Source organism: Drosophila pseudoobscura, chromosome 3 (assembly GCF_009870125.1).
Source record: "Drosophila pseudoobscura strain MV-25-SWS-2005 chromosome 3, UCI_Dpse_MV25, whole genome shotgun sequence".
NCBI lineage: Eukaryota > Metazoa > Arthropoda > Insecta > Diptera > Drosophilidae > Drosophila > Drosophila pseudoobscura.
In genome coordinates this window covers 4,421,976-4,442,440 of record NC_046680.1, presented here as the reverse complement: position 1 = coordinate 4,442,440, position 20,465 = coordinate 4,421,976, and the positions used below count along the sequence as shown (strand labels likewise).

Below are 20,465 nucleotides of genomic sequence, written 5' to 3'. Positions count from 1 at the left end.
ATTGCACATTAAATTGATTGAAGTTAAAGCAAAGCTTAAGGCTTTCGAGATAATCCCAAAAATGGTCCATGATCCATATAAAGATTGTAATATGCGCTCAATATGTAAAATGGTTTTTAATGACGTACTTATTTAAAGCATTTCAAAGTATCTCTCAAGCGTTTTCAGCATATTACAACAGAACTTAAAAAAATAATATAACGTATCTGCAATTACTTAATTACATCTAAAACCCGATGGCAAGTTACAACTAAATCGTAGTCAAAAATGTACATCGCTGCGTAGAAAGTGTTTGAACAAACTACGCATAATTTTACAATCAGTTTTTTCCACATTCTTTTTTACAGAGCTGAGAACTGGGCACGAATTGAATCGGTCTTGGGGCCAACTAAGCATATAAATATATATATGTTTGTCTACTTTTGGGTTAAGGGAAGTACTATTATGTTCTATATATTTATGTATATATATGCCGTGGGGCTTAAGGTCTAGTTTTAAACTTTAGTTTGACTTTTAATAGTTATAACCTAGAGAAAGTAAACGCACACGACTCGCAAGCGTTCGTGTGTGTCTATGTGTGTGTGTGTGTATGGGGGAGGCCGCCAGTTTATTTGATCTCAGGACAAGACACTCTCCAATTGCAGCAGCTGAAGCAGTTGCCGGTGACCGCCGCCCGATAGTTAGTACTTGTTGTGCTGGGCAAGTAGCTGCATGTCAGTTAGATACTTGATTATGTGCACCTTGGCCTCGGCTTTCTGTCGCACGCCCAGCGTGTTAAGCATGTCTGTGACGACCATGCCAAACGACTGATCCTCAGCGCTGACCCCCTGTGAAACACTGTTCTGGAAAATCTTGATGGAGTTCAGCATGTTGTCGCTGTGCTCCTCCTCACCGCGCTCCCGCTTAAGAGGCGGCTCGTAGAAATATGGCTTCTGGTCCTTGCCCACGGTAGTCGTCAGCTGTGCGTCACTGGTTACAGTGATTTCTGCAAATAATTTCACAATTCAATTATAAATTCAAAATATTAGAAAGTAGTCAATCCTACCGTGCGGATGGGTCAATGCCCCTGCCGAGGTCGTGGCGCTGCCATTGAATGGCTGTGTAAAGATGTCCACCACGGCTTGCTGTTGCTGCTGCTGTTGAGGATCAGACACCTGATTACCCTGGCTGCCGTTAGCACACTTTCCGAGCAACGATTCCCGATACTGCCTGATGCTGTCCACAAGGAATTGCATTTGTTTGAAGTAGCGCCAGCGCGATTCCTGGCACAGCTTCATCTCGCGTGCAAACTTGTCGCGCAGACTCTTCCATCGCTTTGTACATTTTTGTTCTGTTTGGAAAAATTAAATTAGTTTATTTAGTCAAGGAACATGCATATTATCTGACTATAAGTCTAGTTCCAGGTCCAGGTCCCCTACAAGAGCTCAAACCCCGTAATGCTGCTGCCCCAGTGGGTGGCAGAAACGCCACTGCAAGTGACAGGTGTAGGGGAAAAGCATCAAATCACAAACCAAAACAAACCACAATGCGTCGCGTCTGCTCGCAACTGCTGCTACCACACACACTCGTACAAATATGTTGGCAGAAGCAGAAGTCGCGGCAGCTTCCAAGCGTCAGCAGAGGCGTTGACGTGATTGTCTGACGGTGACGTTACTGCCGACTTCGACTACGAAGTCGGCCCACCACCCACTGCCAAAGACGGAGGAAACCTGTGGCATTGTCTCATTGACTCTCCTGGCTCAAACTTTTCGATATTGAATGTCTTGCATAACCCGTGGATAAAGTTGACAAAAATGCGAAAAAGTGGATCATATAAACGACAATTTAAATATTTCGCTTAAAAACGAAATAGAAGGTGCGGACGGGGATGGGGAAGTACGGTACAATTTGTTGGTATACTTGTGAAAAAGAAACGAAAGCTGTTCCGTCCCCTATGCCGTTGTGTTGTGTGTATGTTCGCACGAGTGTGTATGTATGAGAGAGCTGTCAGCAGATGCAGCCGAACGGCGCTGTGGCAGAGTACAAAAATAAACGCCAGCGCAAGCAGAATAACTGTGGGTGCGACAGAGACAACTACTGCGACGCGACAGCAAAGTACAGCAACTTCCAAAATATGGACAGCGCGCGCAGGGGCGGAGCTAAAGACCCGAAAGAGGGTCGTAAAATGTGGAATTTCACAAAACCACCCCTGTCACGCTGGCTACGCTCCTGTAATTTCTCAACCGTCTCTGTCGCCTCGCCGTTCACTTTTGCGTCGTTTTCTGTACACTTACACTTGCTTGCTTTTGCTGCCTCTGCCACCGCCACCGTCTCAGCCACTGTCGTCGTCGGCTAGCTCACCCTCTGTCGCCCCTCCTGCAGAATTAATCAATTTGGTTGTTGTTGGGGCACCAGTCGCGACGTCTCTGCCACATACTATATCTACTGAGATATACCCCAGAGCAGACCGACCTGGACACGGACTGCGCTGGGAGTCGAGTCGGACCAAGTCGGAACGAATTTCACTTACCAGGCACTCCGAGTGTTTCGGCGATTTGTTTCCATGTCTGGGCTTTGCGGACAAAGTGTTTGTAGTTGTAGTGCGATCTGTCGTATATGACGGGATTCAGTTTGACAGCCTCGATGAGATTTAGATCAAACTGCTGTTCCAAATTGGCATCCAGCTTGTCCATCTCAATGGCAGCCGTAAGGGTATGCACTGGGTCGGGGGAAACAAGACTTGAGTTATGGAAACTGACCACACGAACTCTTTGGAAGGGGGGCAGGGCGGGGGAACACTCACTTTGCTTCTTTCGCTTGCTAATTGTTAATAAATATTTGGCGCGAACGCACGCTTAGTGTTTGTTTTTATTTCGAAGGGGGTTTCTTCTCCGAGGAAGGAACGGAACGTCGACGTTTCAATTTTATTTCTCAGTCGCTGCCAACAGTGAAATTTTTTCCCAAGAATAATGCAGTAGCAGCGCAGCACAGCTCTTGATTGAACGCAAAGCAGAAATAAAGCGAGTCGACGTAGACGGCGGCGCTGCAGTCGCGTAGAAAACGGCAGAATATTGCGCTCTCTCTTGCTCATGTGTGTTATGCGAGCAGTCTGTTGCTAGCTCTCTTGCACCCGCGCAATCTTCGCTTGGTGTTGGTAAAGGCCCAAAACAGAGATGCTCTTTATGACGAAACACCGTGTCCGTGATCGTATCTGTTGTAAAAATAAAACATCGATAGTATCGATAGTGCTATCGAGTTTTTCCCAGCCCTTCTGCTAACCAGCTGTGCCAATCAACGTTTTATTTGTTTCGATAAAACCTTTTTTTTAGACAAAATCTAATAAAAGTTACAATTTAAAATAAACAGTTCAAGTAGACAAGTAAACTATGTGGGCAGGGCTGAGGGTTTTAACTAGCTTATAATATTTTATAATGTAATTTTAGCGCAGTTCAAGTGAGAAATATCGTGGTGTTTTTTGAAGTTCAGAGGAAGATGGCAGTTAACAATCGTTAATATATTCCGACATTTTCCTGAAGTAGTTGAACTATTTAAATATAGGGCGCTTAAGTGGGCTAAGTTCGGTTCGGCTAAGTCCACCATGTCTAGTTCACACACATTGCAAATTTTATACTTTTCATAGTATTTTCTAGTATTTTTCAGTATATTTTAAGACGTGCTATGGAACCTCTTGTCACCCTCTTGTCGAATGCACCAATTTAGAAACCGTGCAGAAATTTCACTTAGAGCCATGTCCCAGGCCAGATCGAATACTAATTCGTGATCAGCATCGAATTCCTGATCGTTTGCCATCAAAACCTCAATTTTTTCAAAAATGTCGGAAAAAAGGCATGTCAAAAAGTGGATAACGGATGTTTTTCACACTGGCGCTTCCATGGGCCTTATATGAAAAAAAACGGGCAACATTTTTTGAAACGTACACATCTCCCCTTCAGGTGTCGCCTTTGGTAATTACATATAAACGTAGTTACTATGTAGGAAATGTGTAGTTAGCGTGTAGTTACCGTGTAAATAAATTAATTTAGTGGAAATTGCTGTTGACTGTTTTCGCTTAATCCTTTTTTATAAGCAATGCAATAAAGGTGAGAGCTTAAGATTAGCCAGTCTTATAGGAAATTGATTCATCGATCGGATAAAAGTATGAGTTCAGAGTTGAGGCTCCCAACTAGCTAATAATATTCAACCGAACATAAAAAAAGAGCAATATGATGCGACTTGAGTACAAATAAATCGTCAGTATATTTACGGTATATTTTGAGATTTGTGACGTAATTCGGTATATTTCTGATAAGTCCGCGGTCAATCAGCTGTGCCAATCAACGAAAATAATAATCAATCCGGACGGTTCAAACGGAATCATTTTCGCGAGACACGCGTTGTTTGTTTTCGGTGGTTGCGCGTACTTTGCTTTTCGGCGCGCAAGAACCATTGACTGCGGAAAAGGTCATTACGCGGATCAGACTCGGCGATTCACCGTGAGTTGCCGTTGTAGAAAAATCAATTCACTCGAGTGACGAAAACAACACCATGAGTGTGGGAACGTTTGATGCGTGGGATGCGGCCGTATTGATCAGCATTTTGATAATTTCGGCATTGATTGGCATCTATTATCGGTACACAGGGGGCAAGCAAAAAACCACAAAGGAATACCTGATGGCGGACAAGAGCATGACGACGTTCCCTGTGTCCTTCAGCCTGATGGCCAGCTTCATGTCCGCCATCTCCCTCATGGGCGTTTCAAATGAGTCGTATCAGTTTGGGACCATGTTTTGTGTGATAAATATCGCCTATTGGAGCAGCACGCCCATTGCCGCCTACATATTTCTGCCGGTCTTCTATCGCATGCAGACAACAAGTGTCTACGAGTACCTGGAGCGTCGGTTTGGCCAGGCCACCCGTCTGTGTGCCTCCTTAGCGTTCACAATTCAAATGGTCCTCTACATGGGGATAGCCCTGTATGCTCCGGCTCTGGCCTTGGAGGCTGTTACTGGCATTCCGCGGAGTACGGCCATATTGGTTATTGGACTGGTCTGCACCTTTTACTCGACGCTCGGAGGTCTCAAAGCGGTTCTGATCACGGATGTCTTTCAGTCGTTCCTCATGTTTGCCGCCATCTTTGCGGTGATAGCTGTTTCAGGAATAAAGGCTGGCGGCTTGGGCGCAATTTGGCAGGTGGCCGCGGAGCGTGGCCGACTGGAGATAACCGAATTTTCACTTGACCCAACGGTGCGACACACCTGGTGGTCCCTAATTATTGGCGGCATGGTAACCTATCTTTCGCTCTATGGCGTCAATCAGACCCAGGTCCAGCGGCTGTTAAGCGTACACAACTTAAAGAGCGCGCAGTCTGCGCTCTGGTGGAATGTACCTATATTGGGCTTGCTCAGCTTTAGCACCATCTTCAGTGGACTGGCCATCTTCTACTACTACCGCAATTGTGACCCGCTGCTGGAGGGACGCATCAAGTCACGGGATCAGCTCATGCCGCTGTTCGCTGTGGACACCATGGGTAAGTTTCCTGCATATCCTCTGCAAATACACCTCTACATTTGATATATGTTATTGCCTTAGGTCAATATCCCGGCCTGTGTGGACTCTTTGTCTCGGGAATATTCTCTGCTAGTCTTTCCAGTATTTCATCAGCGGTCACGTCTCTGTCGGCCGTTACCCTGGAGGACTACCTGAAGCCATTATACAAGGTCATTTTTAAACGGACTCTAATCGACTCCAAGTCCACGCTCCCCACCAAAGTTGTGGCTTTTATCTTTGGTCTGCTCTGCATTGGACTGGCGTTCGGGGCTGGTTCCCTTGGAGGTGTCCTACAAGCTTCGCTTACCATCTTTGGTGTGGTGGGAGGACCTCTGCTAGCTGTCTTTACGCTGGGAGTCTGCACAACGCGCAGTAATCAACGCGGCGTGCTCCTGGGCTTCTGGATCTCGATCATTTTCGCCTTCTTCATTGGATTTGGTGGACCCAAACCGAAACCGCAGACCCTGACGTTCAGTACCTCAGGATGTGGAAACACCACCAGCTTTGTCGCAGAAGACCTGCGCCTAGCCACAGAGAGCAGTCGGGTGGCCACTGAGCAGGAGTACTTATGGCTCTATCGACTCTCCTATCTGTGGTTCAGTGTCCTCGGATTTCTCATCGCTCTAGTCATTGGCTACAGCGCCAGCAGGGTCCTAACGTACTTGAAATGGGCGGACAACTCACAGATATATTTAGACAAGTACAGAAAACAGCTGGACTACGACCTCTTTGCTCCCCCACTGTCTCGTCGGTGGCGGCGCCAAGAGCAAGAACGGGCCCAGTCAATCCAGGATGAGATATTCACCAAGCTAACAGAGCAATAGTTCCAGCGATAGTTTTAGTAGAATTTAATGAAAAAAAGGATTTTCTAGGAGGCGTCGCCTGGCACTCACCAACCGCTTTAGTCGTAGGTCTTTAGTCTAATATGATTGATGTCGTACCTAAAAGTGCATAACAATGTGACCTTTTCGTATACCTGTGTGAACAAAGCTTGAACGCAGATCGACCACTACAGAGTCTTCCATAGAAAAATAATTATATAAATAATTGTTAATTACAGTAGAACATATGTTCAGGCCTACACACATATACAGCTGCGCCGAAAAAAATAGCACCAGTGGACTAATGTGTCTATATTGACGGATTTTGCTTAAGCAATGGTTCTAATGAACGTTGTTAAGACTAATATATAAACATTAAGGTATAATTTATCGTATCCCAGAGCACTGGCATAATTCGCAAACTCCAAATGAAAATATTTGAAAAGAAAAGGATTTTATCAGAAATTTGGGCACCAACAAAAATAGCACCAATTTACAAGGAAATCAAAAAACTATAAAATACAAGGAAACTTTCCACATTTTTTAGTAAAATATGTTAGTTTAGTTGTATTTAAAGGTTGGCATTTTGTTGCAAAGCCTTTGCCAGCAACAACAACAGCTCAACATATTGGCATTAAAGCTGACCTAATTTTCGCATCTTTCCCTTGGGATATTGATCCACGAACCATGCAGGATACCCCAAACATATTTATTGTTCTTTGATTCAGCATTAGAAACATATTTTTTAACTTGACCCAAAATATTAGCAATGGGGTTCAACTCTGGAGACTGAACAGGCCAATCTATTGCACTAAGTGAATTGTGCTCGAACCACTTTCGAGCTTTCTTTCTAGATCGTTTTAGGTCATTTTCATGCTGGAAGACACACAACAATTCTATTTCGTATTCTGCATAAAGCAGAATCACTGTTTCTTTGATATTGACATAGACATGTTGATCCATAATGGGGTTGTGCCATGTATTGGATCACCTACTTAGTACGAAAAATCATGCCCATACGATTTTGCTTGCTTTTCTATGTCTAATGAATTTACATGTGAGTCTGGGGGTAATATTCTGCATTCGGTAATCGTTTCACACAAGAACAAGACCCTTTTACACCAAAAAATAATTTTTGGATTTAGTCGGACCACAGGATGTTTATCCATTTTCCTTGGCTCAACTTTAGTGCTATTTTGCATACCAAACTTTTTTTGCCCTATGCCTTCCCATGAGAAGTGAAATTTTCCTCGGACTACGAGTACCCATTTTACGTTCTTGTAAACAAGATCTAACTTTCCTGGTACTTGACGATTTTTTAAGATCCTTGCTTTAGCTCTGTGGCCGACTTAAATGGGTCCTCCTTGCTCTCACGAACCAGTAGTTTTAGCAGAAATGGGGATATCGCGGCCTTTCTTGAACGTGATTCTTGTTGGAAACATATTTCTAAGGATTTCTAATCATTTCTTTTGAACAACCGACAATTTGCCACACCTTAGCATAGGTCCTGCCTTCTGAAATGAAAGTTTTGATCCTTTGGCTTTTTTCTTCACTTTAGAGCTTTCCAAGACCCATAACTACTTAAATTTTGTAACTTTCTTGTCACAATCACCTAAAGCCACCGATTTTTAATTCAATCAAGAACTTAAAATATCAAGAAGCTCAGAAAAGTAGAAGCTTTTACATAAAACAGCTACTGGTGCTATTTTTGTTGGTGCTCCATTTCGCTCCTCTTTCGCAAAATTGCCTAATGTTATAAGAACCGTTAGAATTGAGAGAATAAGCACACTTCTCTCAGAGAGGAGACATATAAAGCTACATTATATTGCAGTAAAGTCCAGCAAATGTTGGACAGTGGTCTTGTTTTGAACGAATAAAGACGATCGTGCCTACTGGTGCTATTTTTTTCGGCGCCACTGTACCTCTCGTTGGCATAACCAACAGCTTGTTACATATTGAAACCATAGGGGTGTTCCTACTCACAGACTTTAAGCGCCGACAATAACTCATTTGAAATCCGACCAAGTGAGGGCCGATCCTTTTTTTAATGCTAGGCACTGACAGTCACAATGCCTAACGTTAATGTTTTATCGACATACTTAATATTATTTATTGTTCAGTTACATATTATTAATATATTAAGAATAAGTTCAGGGTTTCTATATTCTACATACATGTATATTTTAAAAGCCGAGAATAGCTAGATATCAGGGTTTTAACAATGGACTACAGTGAGCACTCCTATTAATAGTTATTGAAATGTGTTTTATGCGAGAAGCGTTCTCATAGCATCTCGTGCTGGGCAATTTTGTGACCTATTTACATATTATAAATATACACAAACGTACAAAACTTTACTATACAATACTATATACGAGTATGCGTGCTGTGACGCCACAAATTATTGAATAATACCATGTATTCGTATGAGTGAAAACTATTAAAATGAAGTGTTCAACGTTACGGAAATGGAAACTGTTTTTTCGAAAATCGCATTTCAGACTCTTCGAATCGAAGCACTTGGCGTACACCTAGAAATCCGGATTAGCAGAGTACCTCCTCCGATAAGCAAATTTGTTCTGCTATCAGCAAAGGTTGCGTGAGGCTTTCCCTCGGCTAGTGCTTTTCGGAGAGACTCTATTAATTGTCGGAAGAAATGTCGTAACTCTTGTCCGCTTACCTTTGCAATTTGGCTGTTCTGTTGCGCCATGAAGGCACAAAGTCTAATTGACAGCATGGGCCAGCAAATTGTTTGGCAATTGGAGACGTCAAAGGTTCTCATGTGAATCAATTGATTTGCCTATAAACAAATTCCAATTGAAATATGTAGTCAATTGTCTACCGCCCTTCTCCTATGTGTATATGTGTGGATGTGTCTGATCGAGGGTTCAAAGTACGAATCGTCGTCTGACACACATTCAACCATCAAATTTCTAGAAAAAGAAGAACTCAAAGTGAAAGAAAAGAACAGCAACCGCCAAATGCAAACCCGTTTATCCAAAGTTCAGCTACCCCTGAGGTATGGAACCTAAAAAATCAATAGATTAGTAGAAATTTACCTACATATGTATGTATCTATTTTGAGAGCGGGGGCTTAGAGGCAGTTTCGATGATGACTTGGAGAACTTGTCTATTTGTGGCCGTTTATTGTACCCGATACCCGTATTATATTGTGTTCATCATTCTCATGGACATACCATAGATCACGTGATTGGCACGCTTTTATTAATTGCAGACTCGAGTCAGCTAGTGATGAGATTCATTGAAAGCCGTTTTTTGTCTTCTAAAGCTTGTAAGGCGTTTATAGCTTATATCAATGTTGAAAATATACCCATAAGATATTGCCAAGATATTGCATGATTCATACGAGTCAAGCTGCTAGTTGTGGGTATTGGACAAAGTCCGAATATGTGTATATCCACGAGCTGATTAGATTGTACCGTAGAGAAACTCTTGCTACTGGAAGTCGATAGGGGCAGTCTTTCTCAAACTGCTCAAACTTTAGGCCTTCTTAGAGTTCGTTTTCTGAGTTTGGAGGGCCGTGGTGCCCGTAGCTTCAAATGGCAAGCGCATCATGATGTCACAGGGCACTCCCAAAAACAGCCGCTGTTCCACGGCTATTCCGTGCTTTCCACCTTCTTCGCATTTACAGTTAAAGTCGAGCCACAGAGTCTGCAGCGATGCCGAAACGACCAGCGGCGCCCTTTGGCGCAGTTGTGGCCCACTACTCCCTGCCTCAGCCACCAGAAGACGAATTTCATAGGAAAACAATTGAAAAAGGAGGAAAAAGAACAGAGCCAAAAATCGAGCTTTAATGGCTCCATCGAAGAAATTAAGTAACTAGACTTAAGACCGCTAGACCGCTTAGAAATTAAAGACTTTAAAAATGCAATAGAGAACCTGCCGGCTATGCCATATGAGGTGCAACGCGACCAAGCTGCGGATGAAGATGGAGCGAAAGACTATGGATGAGTATGCCAGGCTACTACTACCACAATGCCTTCTACAAGGACCCAAGGTCCGAAGGCGACACCAGTTTAAGGTACGCGCTTGTCCCCAACGAACGAAGGACAAGTTGCTCAGTATGCCAAAAGCGGAAGAGGATGATTCGCCCGAAGAGTTTCAGCTTGAATAGGCAAAGTAAGTATAAGTACCACCAATTGTATGACACATTTTTGGCTAATTCTCGACCATTGACAGATTGGGAAAGTTATTTTCTCCGGTAACCTTCTACGCCTTTGCAAAGTACGCGGACAAGGAAACAAAACCGAAACAAATAAGCACGGAAGAAGTCAAGCCTTCTACATATATTCCCTGAGGCAAATCCTGCTTTTATGGCGAAGTTGCTAGCATCTGGCTATCCCGTTAACGAAACAGCAGTCAAGTTTTTAGCGGAGTATGGTCGGAGAGGCATAGGGATCCGTGTACGTCGGACCAGATAGAGCTACGTCGGAGCTCAGTTAAAGGTTGAGCTGACCAACGCTTTCAGCAATCTTGCGGGACCGGATTTATTTATTTATGGTAATAAACTCATTCCACAACCACCCAAGAGGTCGAGTTTTTGGCGCGTTTTTTTTTAAGTGGTATCCCCAATAGGCCTAATCCACTATATTTACTTTTAGGGCGGGGCATCGATCGTCGGGGTGTCTGAAAGTATGAAGTTATTAACAATAAATGTAATATTAATCGTCGAATTTGTACTTCGACAGGACCTAGGGCTTCCAGCCAACTTGCAAATTAAGTAAAACTTTGAAAAGAGATTTTCTACGCGGTTCCTTGAGCTAATAGAGCTAGAGTGCCGACTAAGCGGGCTATAAAATAGAGAGCATCCTCTTGAAATTCATTAGGCTGGCTAATGTGGGATGCATAATCTACAATGTCCGCCGCAAGCCTTTTAATGATGAAACCCATTGCTTCGAGCTTATTGGAATGTATGTCCCTTAGCTCCAATGGGGTTGCGCGCGGAACCAAAAAAAATTTGTCAACCATCATTCTGATGTTGAATAGCTCTGTTGTATAATAATCATGATACTCCGTGGGGACTATTGGGTGAAAATCTGGCAAATTATCAAAGACGTCCCTCCAATTCGTTGGCGTGAAGCTCGAATTGTATAAATTTCTAAGAATGATATCGGAGAAGGGCGCTTTTTTGCTGTTGTAAAAAATCCTATCTAGATGGGGGAAATCCCACAAAGCTGGAAAATTCCAATTGGCATTTGAGACGGCTAGCCCATTGGCTGGGCAACCATCGCAGACAACAGCCATTAGGTTGTCTGCTAGGCCCATATCCACAGTCCTTTGCAGGACGATACTTAGGTTAGGTTAGGTTAACCCGGACGGCCCTCAGCGGGGCCGCGCATAGGCCAATATGGCCCTTAGTTATCCGGATGGGGGGGTGTATGAACCGTCGCGGGAGTGTTAATGTGGTTTTAAAAAGTCCCCGAGAATCGAGGTGTTTTTAGCATAGGCCAGCAGTTCCCGAGGCGTCCTTTTGGAGGCATCTTCCAGTGATGCCAACACTGGGGCGCCCAGGTATCTCCTCCTTGCCCTTGAGAGAGCCGGACAGTTGCAGATGAGATGTTCCAGGGTTTCGATAGCCCCAGGTTCCTCACATTTCCTGCAACTGTCTCTGTTGGTGATGCCTAGCTTTGCTGCATGTGCAGCAGCCAGACAGTGACCTGTTAGTATTCCCACCATCAGTCTGCAGTCCTTTCGTGGTAGGTGCAGTAGGTAGTGGCTAAGTTTCTCGTTGCGCTCCTTGCACATTATCTTCGAGGTTCTGCAGGTGGTGGTACTCCTCCACCTGCTATCAGTCTGTGCTCTAGCCTGCTTCTCTAGATCGCCTTGCAGCGTTCTGAGGGAGACAGGCACGTTCTCGGTTCTCCTATTCTCCAGCCCGACGCCTTCCTTAGCTAGTACGTCCGCCGCTTCGTTTCCTTCGATGCCCTGGTGGCTGGGAACCCAATAGATCCGCACTGTCTTTGTCGTGCTTAGGATGCCTAATGCCTCCCTGCTCGCCAAGACACTTCTGGAACTGACCACGGACGACTGCATGGATCTTATCGCCGCTTGGCTGTCGACGAATAGGTTGACCGCATCGTGTGCTCGTTCTGTGAGGAGAGCGACCTCCGCTGCTTTCCCGATGGCCTAAACTTCTGCCTGGAATATGCTGCATGGGTCGGGTAGCTTATACGACAGCCTTATCTCGGGGTCTGTGTCCACCTTGGAGCCGTCTGTGTATATATTGAGGTGCTCAGTTTGGTCCCTTCCAATCTTCCAGTCTTCAGGTCCCAGAGATGTGGTTGTTTTGACGTCAAGGCAAGTTTGGGGGGTCATGTAGTCAGTTGATCTGGTCATTTCCCTGCCGATTGAACTATGCCCGTATCCTTGTGGCGATAGATTTCCTGATGCTATGAGGCGTTGTGCTGCCTTTCCCGCAATCAGGCGAGCTTGAATGTCCAGGGGGTCGATTCCGAGTATGGTTTCGAGTGCTTTTGTTGGGGTTGACCTCAGCGCCCCTGTAATACAGAGCAGAGCCTGTCGCTGAGTCTTCTCCATAAGCTTATGGTATGTCTTCTTTTCAGTAGCCTGCCACCACACTAAGGCTCCATACAGCAGAGTTGGTCGCACCACCGAGATGTAGATCCACTGCATTAGAGCAGCCAGCTTGCTGTCCAGTACTGTGCCTAGGTATTTCACCTGTGATTTTGGGGTCAGCCTAGTTTGGTCAATTTTCGGGGGGGTCCATATCGGTACCTTGTACCTCTTGGTAAAGAGTATGAGGTCCGTCTTGTCCGCGTTGATACTGAGTCCTACCTCTTCCGCCCACTCACGTATCTCCCTGAGTGTACGTGTCATTAAGGAGCTGAGGGTCGATGGACATACACCCGTAATAAGTATGCTTATGTCGTCTGCATAAGCTGTTCTTTGGGGCCTTCCTTTCAAATCTCTTGATGAGGTCGTCGACCACCAGATTCCACAGTAGTGGCGACAGGACTCCACCCTGAGGTGTGCCTCTGTGTGCCCCCTTTACCATGGTAGCAGTGCCCCACTCTGATTGCACCCGTCTGCAACTTAGGAGGTTTTTGATCCAGACGTTGATTGCAGGGTGTATGTTATTCGCTTCTAGGGGACTTGTTATTGCGTTTGTGGCCACGTTGTTGAATGCTCCTAAGATGTCCACAAATGCTCCCAAAGCATACTTTTTGTTGTGAAGGGCGCTCTCGATGGTGGCTACTAGCGAGTGTAGTGCCGTCTCCACTGATTTCCTTTAGTGTAGGCGTGTTGGTTTGGTCTTTGGTCAACTGCATCATGGCTGGGAATATCCCGTCCAGTCCTGGTGCTTTTATGCCCGCGAAGGAGTCTATGGCCCAGTGTATTCTCTTAGTGGTTAACAGACCTATTGGAGGGTGGTGTTCCTCGGTTGCTAGGTCCTGATGCTCCTTGGCGTCAGTTACCTCGGTGCATCCAGGGAAGTGCGCCTCCATTAGTGCTGTTAGGGCTTCTTTGCTGCCCTCTGTCCACTGTCCGTTGTCTAGTTTTAGTTGGCTCTGTACTGTGGGCTGCTTTGAAAGCAGCTTCCGAAGCCTGGCGGTTTCGGGCACTTTCTCGATGTTGGAGCAGAAGTTTCTCCACGAGTTCCTTTGTGCCTTACGTATTTCCTTCTTGTAGCTCCTAAGTAGGATTTTATATTTCTCATTGACAATCTCCTCGTTCGCTTGTTTGGCGATCTTGAAGAATTCCTTGAGGTTGTTCCTTTGGAGAGAGAGATCTCGGTTCCACCAGAGTGGCTTGGACCTCCTCTTCGTTCTCGAGGGTTTGCACAATGCATGGTAGGCGTTCAGTAGCTCGTTGGATAGGGTCTTTAGGGACTTCTCTATATCCTCCGCGGATTTCACTGAGCCCGGATTCGCGAGCTTCGAAGTAACTGTCTTTTTAAACTTTGCCCAGTTTGTGTTCCGGGGGTTTCTATAGACTGTTGTCTTCGAAGGGTGTTTGAATTCGCACTTGAACTGAATGTACTTATGGTCTGAGAAGGATGGTCTATCGAGGACCCTCCAGCTAGATACCGTAGTACTGTTTCCCATTGCAAGTGTTAGGTCTAGCACGTTAGATGAGGTCGGACCTACGAAGGTGTGCTCCTCCCCAACGTTTGCTATATATAGATTAGTTGCTAGTATAAAGTCTAAGAGTGACTCACCTCTGTCATTGATGTCGGTGCTTCCCCACACATTATGGTGGGCGTTGGCGTCCGTTCCGATGACGAGTTGATAGTTTTTGGTGCCGGCTTCTGTCACCAGGCTCCTGAGTTCGTCGGGTGGTGCGGGTCTGTCGTGAGCCATGTAGCAGGAAGCCACCAGAAGGCGCTTTTCCTCACTTTCCAGCATCACAACCGTCAGGTCATCCGTGCTGTAATGAGACATAAGGTAAGCATGGATTCCCTTTCGTACGAGTACGACGGTTCTGCTCCTGCTTACCGATGTTGAGTAGAACAGGTTATGATTTGAGGAATTTAGTCCGGCCACTGAATTGCATGTCGCAATCCAGGGCTCCTGGACTAGAGCTATGTCGGCGAGCCCTTGCTCCATGGCGATGAGGAGCTCCGCCGACGCTACCTTGCTTTTATGCAAGTTGAGCTGCAGCACACTCAGCATGGGTGGCTGGCTCGCTTGCACCTTCCTCTTCTTCATCTTCAAGCGCAAGACCCTGGGCGGCCTCCACGATGGACTCGAGACCTAGGTCCTTTTCCACCTCGCCTGCCTGCAGGGTATGCGCGTCCTTGTCCTCAGGGTGGCACTTTTTGAGGCGCAGGTAGACGCTACCCATGCCCCACGCCATCTTCCCGAACTTGGGGTATAGCAGATCCTCTCCTTCCTTGTTTATTTGGAGGATCACACACTGGCCCCCCTCGTTGGGTAGTGAGCTACCAGTGTGTAGGATCCTCCAATCGGCCGTTGGCACGTCCGCGTTTTGCCGCTGAAGGAGCTTCAGCGCTCGGTCCCCCTGGATCGTGATGGGGAAGAGTACCTTCGCCTTAGGCTTGGACGGGATAAGCTCCCGGTCCACAACCTCCAGCTTGGCCCCCTCCCACATCGCCTCCAGTTGGCAGACCGTACGCGTCAGCCACCTTAGGGTTGGGTCATCATTGGCCCCATTTAGCCACCCAGCACCATCGAACGTGGGCATTGGGGCCGCGGGGTCTTCCTCCATCTGTGCAAAGAGTGCGTCGACAAGACGCGCGTGCACCAGCTTCCACTGTGCCGCTGACATCTTGCCGTTTTCTTCGCTGCGGTCAATGAGTGTCACGATCAGGTGTCGTTTGGTCACCTCGCTGACCTTCGCTTTCGGGGTCTTGGCCGCTTTCGGTGGAGGGGCTGCACTCCTGGGCCCGCGTTGCCGCTTGCTCGCTGGAGTGTCCTTAATGGCACTCTCAGTCGAGCGTTGCCTCTTGGTGGCCATCATCTCCTCCACCTTATTGGCATATTCGCCATTCGACGCCCTCATCTGTGGCATCTGGGCATAGTGTAGCCGACCCTCCTCTACTCTCTGCTCTGCCCAGGCTAGCTTGACCTTCTCCTCCTGGGAGATGTCTGCTTTGCCTTGCAGCCGGCTTTTTATGTTGAGGGCCGCTTTGTATTGCGCTTTGGCCTTCATCCCCTCCTTGGAACGCTTCGGCCCTTCCCTACGCAGGGAGCTGGTGCCTGGTTCCGGCGAGCGGAGAAGGCTCTCTTCGTCCGTCCGGATTAGAGAGAGCACGCTCTCCAGATCCGTGTCTGTATCGACTACGGCATCTGTGCGGCTCAACTTGCAGGCCACGGAGTGAGTTGTTTTTGTTGTTGTTGTTGTGGCAGTAGCTTTACAACTGACCTGGCCTGCTCCCGCCAAGTCTGAGGTGTGACCGCTGGCGACACGCAGAGAGGACTGCTCCTCCCCGTGCCCGCCGGTGGTAGCAGTCACGCTTTCCACCGACGTTTGGGTTGACATCCCAACCCGTGCTTTCTCCTTCTTCGACTCCATAGTTGGCCCGAGGGTCCATACTGGTTAATATTTTTCGGGGGGACCACCCCCTAGCGTTTTAGGCCTGACCGCCAGGCACCTCTAGCCATGGCCCTGGTTTGGGTCCCCCGACTTTGAATCGGGAAGACGCCGGACCATAGCCTTAGCTAGACACTGCATTACCCCGGACAGAGCAAGCGACAGTGCATTACCCTTGTCCGGGGTAATGCAGTGTCCATTGCCCAGCCGGCACCCTCGTGGAGGGTTCAGCTGGAGGATTTTCGCCAGCCAGGACGATACTTAAGGCCGCGTTTATTTTTTTTAAGCCCAGTTTGGAACGGGCACCATCAATCGGAAGTGCTTGAGCTATGGGCACCACACGCAAGTAAATGAAACGGAAGCTAGTTCCGTCCACTTTGAAGCCAGCTATTGCTAGCACTTTCCAGCGTGGTGGAAATACAGTCAAGAGCAGTGGGATGTGGTACTCATCGAAGATGAGTACAAATGGCTGACCAGTAAAAACCGAAAGGTTTGATAGTAAATCTATTTTTCCACGTTTGAGCTCTTCGACGTGCCCTGGTCGCTCGACATGCCGAATGGCTCTTTTAATCTCTACTAGCGGTTGGTTCAACGGTTTTGCCGCGTTGAAGGAATGCATAATTTGTTTGAAGCTACAGTACATAGTGACAACGGACTTAAAAGAATTGAAATGGCAGGATCTGAAAAGAAAATCCGGTAAATTTATGTATGCTGCCCTATATACCAAGCTATATGGGTGGTGGTGAAGGACGCCATCACATCTTTGTCGAGTGCCATCCTTTCGAGTACGATGGGCGCGAGCCGGAGAAAGAGCTAGCCACTACTACTAGCTAGTAATATTTAGAATATTACTTGCTTTTATTGCGTAATTATTTTTAAGTACTCCCATTTAGTACTTAGTATGGAATGTAGGCGAGAAAAAATCCGATCAGAGAAAATCCCAAAAATCTCCCACCAAACTTAAGCGCCAAATAGAAATAGTTTGAAATTGAATGAGCGAAAAGGATTTAAACTCATTCGCATCACGTGACAGCGGACGAAGGACTTCCTTATTGAACGCCACCGTTCCTTTCATTCACCTACTGTGGGATGGTATTGAACGGGAGGGGGAAGTAATTTAGTTTCGCGCGTTTCGTTTCCCATCTCCAAGGCTTTCTCCTCCCACGCCTTTCATGGGTGTCTCTTCACCAGCTTCGACCACCACCGGGCTTCTGGAAAAGAAAAAAAAACTATTATTTAGTCGCCAGAGTAGGAGAGAGAGTGAGAGCTCTCCATGCTCTTCGAACCTGTTGCAATGTATTGCATCCATGCCTGTCCTCCAGTCTTCCATTATTTCGCAAGGAAACAATCTTAAAATCTGTGCCTCCAACATATATGACTCGATAAGGATGATTTTTCGGTCGTCGATTATTAAGCTCAGCAGAAGCCCGGTGGTACCAGAACTAATACCATAGCTAATACGTGGCTTATATTAGCAATTAATTGAGTGAAATATTAGATTTGCGGGGAAAGTGAATTTGTGTGAAAAATTGGAAAAATTCTGGTCAACTGACAACTAGGAGACAAGGAGATGTACAAGCACTTGCATCCAGCCCAAAGACCGAACCAGACAACTTTAATTTAGAATAAATTGTTTTAAAAATCACCCCAGTACTTGTGGGCTGAACATTGAGAAAAGGCAACCAAACCACTATTAATTTGCTCTCTAGTTCAGGGAGGGAGACCGTCACCGCCAGACACAACAACAGACTCGAATGAGACAAAGCGAAGTTCTTTATTCATTAGCAGATGCGATGGAAACAAACCCGTTTGCTAAAACAACTTTGCCGCAGTATAAAAGGCTGCTGTCCACTAGCCCATTGTTTCACATCTATTTGGTTCATGCTAGAAATGCTGAAATATGTGAGTGGAAGCTGTCAAAGGTGGCTTAAAAATCTTAGCTAACATTTCGCATTCAACAGACCCTGATCTTTGCTCTGGCGGTGGTGCTGGTTAGCTGCAGTGAGGACGATCGTAATGCGGAGCTGCTCAAGTCACAGAATCTTCAGAACCTGGACGGAGCGGGACAGTTTCAGCACGAGATTGAGACCAGCAATGGCATCTCAGTGAAGGCCAAAGGAAATGTTAATGGAATACAGGGCGAATACTTTCTGTTGGGGGAGGACGGAAAGCAAATCCGCGTGACATACACCGCCGATGCCACCGGCTTTCATCCCCAAATCAACTGATCAACAGATCAAATGATGACCTTGACTATATATTTACGAAATTTCTGTTTGTTATCAAGTGCAATTAAACGTTGGCACCATTTTGCTCCATTTAATTTATGACTTCACGGGTGGATCTGCCACCAGTTAGCCAGCACAGCACTCTCCCAACTGGTTACACAGGAATTTTAAATTGCGGATAATGTGAATTCGATTGAAAGTATATAAGCCTTAGGCCTTGTTTCATTGAGCAACAGTTTGCTTTTACAGACTTTTTCAGAATGTTCAAATACGTAAGTGGATGCTAGAGTTCAGCCCATATGTATATTCACTCAACTCTTTGTATCCCAGCTGGCCTTCATCCTGCTGGTTGCCGCTTGCACCGCCACCGACGACGATGCGCATGCCCATGTTGAAAAGCAGTACAAGAAGGAGGACGGACATGGAAAGTTCTCCTACGGCTATGACATAACCAATGGCATTGGTGCCGGAGAAGCTGGGGACGAGCATCAGGTTCATGGTGAATATCACTTCACCTCAAAAGAAGGACTGCCCGTAAAGGTGTCCTACACGGCCGATGAGAATGGCTATCATCCGCACGGTGATCTCCTGCCCACGCCACCACCCACTCCAGAGGCAATTCTCAGGGCCTTGGCCTACATCGATGCGCATCCGCACAAGGAAGAGCCTCGTCCTGCCCATCCTCATTCCCAGCCCCGGTTGGTTCATTCCCAGCCAGCTCATCCTCATCCAACCAATCCACATGGCCCTCGTCACCACTGAGCATTCCAGAGTGCCATTCTTGTGCAATTGCGTTCTGCTTTCCGCGGAGTCTCCTCCCCGTAGCCTTGTTCAAATATTAAAAGTTTACAACGCAAAACTTATAATTTGTGTGCTTTATAGTCGAAGGAAAAAGGGCGGCTGCTTGAGTAGTATTTCCACCCCATTTAAATAACAAATTCTTCTTATATACAAATGCATTTGACACCACTAGAAAAGGATAACAAAACAGACGCCTCACAACTTTGCACTGCCCACCGGCAGCCCGGCACCAGTGCGCCTAAGTTCCATGTCCACCGAGGTCTGGCTGACTAGTTTCCGTATCGTATCGAATTGGGCATTGTTCTTATCTCGCACAAGATCAAAAATTACGCTCTCACTTGTGGTTATCACACAGCCTGCCTGTTGCAATCGGTCCAGGGCCAAGTCCCGATCCTGGTTTAGACGAGAAGAGCAGCAGTCCGCCACTATGTACACGTTGATGTTCTGCTCCAAGAGATCAATGGCGGTCTGCTCCACACAAATATGAGACTGTTTCACGAATAGAATGATTGTAAGTCCAAGGTTTAACTAAATTAGACTAGGAACCAACCTCCAAGCCGTACAGGACCACATCTTCCGGCTTTCCGCTAAATATATCCTTGATAACTGCCTTCACCTCCGGTGTAACCATACTAAAGAGGGTCTTACTAGAGACCAGCTTTGCGTGGCTCACATCTAGTTGGGCCACAGTCTTGCCGAGCTTCTCGGGATAATGTTCGGTCACGATCAAGGGTACATCTAGCACCTTGCCAGCTTTGGTCTGCAATGGAACTTAGTTAATCTCGACAACCTTGCAGATAAGAGAAGTTCCTAGTCAAAGGTCAACTTACCAGCTTGTCCACATTCTTGATCATATTCTCAAAAAGAGGCATGGCAAGCCGAAACTTTTCCTGTATATCACATAGCAGGAACAAGGTTTTCTTCGGATTTAGGTGACAACGTCGCAGAGCCATATTTGCTGATCAAAAAATTTTTATTAGTTTCTGATTGGAAAATTCGTTTCATTTTAAAAATATACCGTAAATATACTGACAAATTCAAGTTATATTTTACA

The 20,465-nt window shown here is 46.2% G+C and overlaps 5 protein-coding genes and 2 long non-coding RNA genes across 9 annotated transcripts; 4 read left to right on the top strand and 3 right to left on the bottom strand.

Moving 5' to 3' along the window:
* Positions 1–92: 92 nt before the first annotated feature.
* On the bottom strand, positions 93–3,109 carry Adf1 (Adh transcription factor 1). Of its 2 annotated transcripts, XM_001360097.4 has the most exons (4): positions 2,783–3,109; positions 2,510–2,698; positions 1,046–1,330; positions 93–985 (listed from the first exon to the last, which is right to left on the bottom strand). In XM_001360097.4, coding segments are annotated over exons 1-4 (780 nt in total). In that variant the 5' UTR covers positions 2,784–3,109; the 3' UTR covers positions 93–680. The 2 variants fall into 2 exon arrangements, with proteins under 2 accessions (XP_001360134.3, XP_033233260.1); XM_033377369.1 differs by having other exon boundaries at positions 2,510–3,109.
* A 1,171-nt stretch (positions 3,110–4,280) lies between these two features.
* Positions 4,281–6,610, top strand: LOC6898073 (putative sodium-dependent multivitamin transporter). Its single transcript, XM_002138122.3, has 2 exons — positions 4,281–5,506; positions 5,569–6,610. The coding sequence occupies exons 1-2, from the start codon at positions 4,525–4,527 to the stop codon at positions 6,348–6,350; spliced, it is 1,764 nt and encodes a 587-aa protein (XP_002138158.2). The 5' UTR covers positions 4,281–4,524; the 3' UTR covers positions 6,351–6,610.
* Positions 6,611–8,465: 1,855 nt separating this feature from the next.
* On the bottom strand, positions 8,466–9,634 carry LOC117183505 (uncharacterized). Of its 2 annotated transcripts, none has more exons than XR_004468603.1 (3): positions 9,545–9,634; positions 9,028–9,375; positions 8,466–8,969 (listed from the first exon to the last, which is right to left on the bottom strand). It is a non-coding gene; the product is annotated as an uncharacterized lncRNA (long non-coding RNA). The 2 variants fall into 2 exon arrangements; XR_004468604.1 differs by lacking the exon at positions 9,545–9,634 and having other exon boundaries at positions 9,028–9,280; positions 9,337–9,427.
* Positions 9,635–10,144: 510 nt separating this feature from the next.
* LOC117183504 (uncharacterized) lies at positions 10,145–10,890 on the top strand. Its single transcript, XR_004468602.1, has 3 exons — positions 10,145–10,183; positions 10,243–10,487; positions 10,548–10,890. It is a non-coding gene; the product is annotated as an uncharacterized lncRNA (long non-coding RNA).
* A 7,307-nt stretch (positions 10,891–18,197) lies between these two features.
* Positions 18,198–18,705, top strand: Cpr60D (Cuticular protein 60D). The gene is made up of 2 exons (XM_001360096.4): positions 18,198–18,284; positions 18,344–18,705. The coding sequence occupies exons 1-2, from the start codon at positions 18,264–18,266 to the stop codon at positions 18,608–18,610; spliced, it is 288 nt and encodes a 95-aa protein (XP_001360133.4). The 5' UTR covers positions 18,198–18,263; the 3' UTR covers positions 18,611–18,705.
* Positions 18,706–18,782: 77 nt separating this feature from the next.
* LOC6898071 (larval cuticle protein 4-like) lies at positions 18,783–19,476 on the top strand. Its single transcript, XM_002138120.3, has 2 exons — positions 18,783–18,882; positions 18,941–19,476. Exons 1-2 carry the CDS (start codon positions 18,871–18,873, stop codon positions 19,370–19,372), a joined length of 444 nt encoding a protein of 147 aa, XP_002138156.1. The 5' UTR covers positions 18,783–18,870; the 3' UTR covers positions 19,373–19,476.
* On the bottom strand, positions 19,471–20,402 carry LOC4803401 (isochorismatase domain-containing protein 1). Its single transcript, XM_001360095.4, has 3 exons — positions 20,242–20,402; positions 19,962–20,171; positions 19,471–19,900 (listed from the first exon to the last, which is right to left on the bottom strand). The coding sequence occupies exons 1-3, from the start codon at positions 20,362–20,364 to the stop codon at positions 19,607–19,609; spliced, it is 627 nt and encodes a 208-aa protein (XP_001360132.1). The 5' UTR covers positions 20,365–20,402; the 3' UTR covers positions 19,471–19,606.
* Positions 20,403–20,465: the final 63 nt, after the last annotated feature.

What these genes read in the sequence shown, in the direction of transcription:
- LOC6898073 (XM_002138122.3), top strand. Translation starts at nt 4,525, where the DNA reads ATGAGTGTGGGAACGTTTGATGCGTGGGATGCGGCCGTATTGATCAGC. An exon ending in GTTCGCTGTGGACACCATGG is followed by an intron (nt 5,507 to 5,568) that starts GTAAGTTTCCTG and finishes TTATTGCCTTAG; the next exon opens with GTCAATATCCCGGCCTGTGT.
- LOC4803401 (XM_001360095.4), bottom strand. Translation starts at nt 20,364, where the DNA reads ATGGCTCTGCGACGTTGTCACCTAAATCCGAAGAAAACCTTGTTCCTG. An exon ending in TCAAGAATGTGGACAAGCTG is followed by an intron (nt 20,172 to 20,241) that starts GTAAGTTGACCT and finishes GTTCCATTGCAG; the next exon opens with ACCAAAGCTGGCAAGGTGCT. An exon ending in TGGTCCTGTACGGCTTGGAG is followed by an intron (nt 19,901 to 19,961) that starts GTTGGTTCCTAG and finishes TTCGTGAAACAG; the next exon opens with TCTCATATTTGTGTGGAGCA.
- Adf1 (XM_001360097.4), bottom strand. An exon ending in CGAAACACTCGGAGTGCCTG is followed by an intron (nt 1,331 to 2,509) that starts GTAAGTGAAATT and finishes TTTTCCAAACAG; the next exon opens with AACAAAAATGTACAAAGCGA. An exon ending in GGCATTGACCCATCCGCACG is followed by an intron (nt 986 to 1,045) that starts GTAGGATTGACT and finishes AATTATTTGCAG; the next exon opens with AAATCACTGTAACCAGTGAC.
- Cpr60D (XM_001360096.4), top strand. Translation starts at nt 18,264, where the DNA reads ATGCTAGAAATGCTGAAATAT. An exon ending in TGCTAGAAATGCTGAAATAT is followed by an intron (nt 18,285 to 18,343) that starts GTGAGTGGAAGC and finishes CGCATTCAACAG; the next exon opens with ACCCTGATCTTTGCTCTGGC.